This window comes from Oryzias melastigma, unplaced genomic scaffold, assembly GCF_002922805.2.
Source record: "Oryzias melastigma strain HK-1 unplaced genomic scaffold, ASM292280v2 sc03436, whole genome shotgun sequence".
Classification (NCBI taxonomy): Eukaryota; Metazoa; Chordata; class Actinopteri; order Beloniformes; family Adrianichthyidae; genus Oryzias; species Oryzias melastigma.
Window position 1 is genome coordinate 1 of NW_023420004.1, and position 1,573 is coordinate 1,573.

At 37.8% G+C, this 1,573-nt stretch overlaps 1 protein-coding gene across 1 annotated transcript; it reads right to left on the reverse strand.

Moving 5' to 3' along the window:
• Positions 1 to 499: 499 nt before the first annotated feature.
• Positions 500 to 1,170, reverse strand: LOC112138353 (breast cancer anti-estrogen resistance protein 3 homolog). Its single transcript, XM_024260910.2, has 2 exons — positions 1,058 to 1,170; positions 500 to 959 (listed from the first exon to the last, which is right to left on the reverse strand). The coding sequence occupies exons 1-2, from the start codon at positions 1,166 to 1,168 to the stop codon at positions 705 to 707; spliced, it is 366 nt and encodes a 121-aa protein (XP_024116678.2). The 5' UTR covers positions 1,169 to 1,170; the 3' UTR covers positions 500 to 704.
• Between the last annotated feature and the right edge of the window lie 403 nt (positions 1,171 to 1,573).

Here is a 1,573-nt window from a genome sequence, read left to right on the forward strand (position 1 = left end):
TTTGAAAAATAGAATAAATACATAGATATGTTTCTTTCTCTCTCTTATCCTCTATAAATTGTCCCACTCCGATCATCTTTTGATCTATTTTAAAAGTGTTTCCAGTGGTCTTTTAATTATCATCGTTTTAAACCATCAGATGAGGAAAATGAATACATGCATGGATCTATTAGTCTACAAGTAGATGCATCAGAATGGAGCAGAGCAGGGAGTTTGTAGCTTGCTGTAGTAGCTTCCACATTCCAACATTTTTTGTCTACTCCTGAATCACGAGGATTTGAATAAAGAAACACAATTTTAAGCTTCATTTTCTTCCATGATGAGAAAAATGAAAGTTAGAAACATGATTTTCATCAGAGTGGGTCTTTAACCCCTAAATACCATGACGTTAGACAAACTACTGCTGTTCCTTTCACAAAAGTAAGAGTGTGTAACTCCCCCCTCATGTTCAGATTTCAGCCCGTGTAAACAGCTGGAGGCTGTGAGTGAAAGCTGCAGAGTGGGAGTGCATGTTCATGTGCCGGACAAACACAAACAAAGCAAATGAATGAAGAAAGGCAGACATCCATTATTCAACTGCAACAGACACATTCTGTGGTCGCGGGGCCTCAATGTTGTAATCATATCTCTCTCTAAAAACACGTTAAATGAGGGAAGGCAAACACGCTTTGTTTAAGTGACTTTGTGGAATTTGTTGGTTTGTGTCATTTTGTGTGTTTGTGCGAAGCCGCAAACCTGAGGTGGCTGCTGCGGCTCAAGCCGTTGTCTGGGCAGTGTGAGCCGTCGTGCACGGCGTGCCCGATTCCGTTGGTGATGTTGAGGCTCAGACGTTTCTGGCATGGTTTCTCCTGGGCCACAAGCCCCGCCTCCCGCTGGTTACCCGACAGGGCGTACTTTTCTTCCAAATAGCGCAGAGGAAGCGACCTGTTGATGGGCTGGAAGATGATAGCTCCCACAACCTAAATTAACACAAGTTAAGATAATTCTTTAAAGTGCTTCACAGCAGAAACAATAAGTAAATAAAAGAGTAAACATTAAAAACCAAAAACAAACCAACCTGTGACACGGGTTTTCTATTTCCAACATAGAATCTAATCAGAGAAGGGACGCTGTCAAATCCATCTTTGTCCAGTCGATACTCAACTTTAGAATAAGCTTCATTTAGCATCACTACCTGAAAAAACAGATTCAAAAAAGTAATTTTTTATGAGTTTTAGACAACATATAAGGCATTTCGTTTTTAGTAAACAAAATACGAACAGTCTTGTCATTTACCCTTAGAGATAGTTAATTTCTTTGTAGATTTATCTTAATTCAGCAAATACAACTTCAGGGTTGCCAGGTTTTCTCAATTTAAATGCCCTTTTTTCCCCTTATTTTTTAATTTATTTTTAAATTATTATATATATATATTTTTTTTTCCATTCAATTTAAATACCTTTTTTTGATGTTTTAGAGTCCAGATGTTTTAGTTTTGATGTTTTTGATTTTGATAGGCTAAGTGCAGCTGAGCACAGCAGTTTTAGTTGTCTTTTTCTAGAAAATGTTCAAGCTTTCAAGCAACCAATTCCAA

Coding starts and splice junctions, on each gene's coding strand:
- LOC112138353 (XM_024260910.2), bottom strand. CDS start 1,168: ATGCTAAATGAAGCTTATTCTAAAGTTGAGTATCGACTGGACAAAGAT. Junction 960..1,057: donor ATAGAAAACCCGTGTCACAG/GTTGGTTTGTTT, acceptor GTGTTAATTTAG/GTTGTGGGAGCTATCATCTT.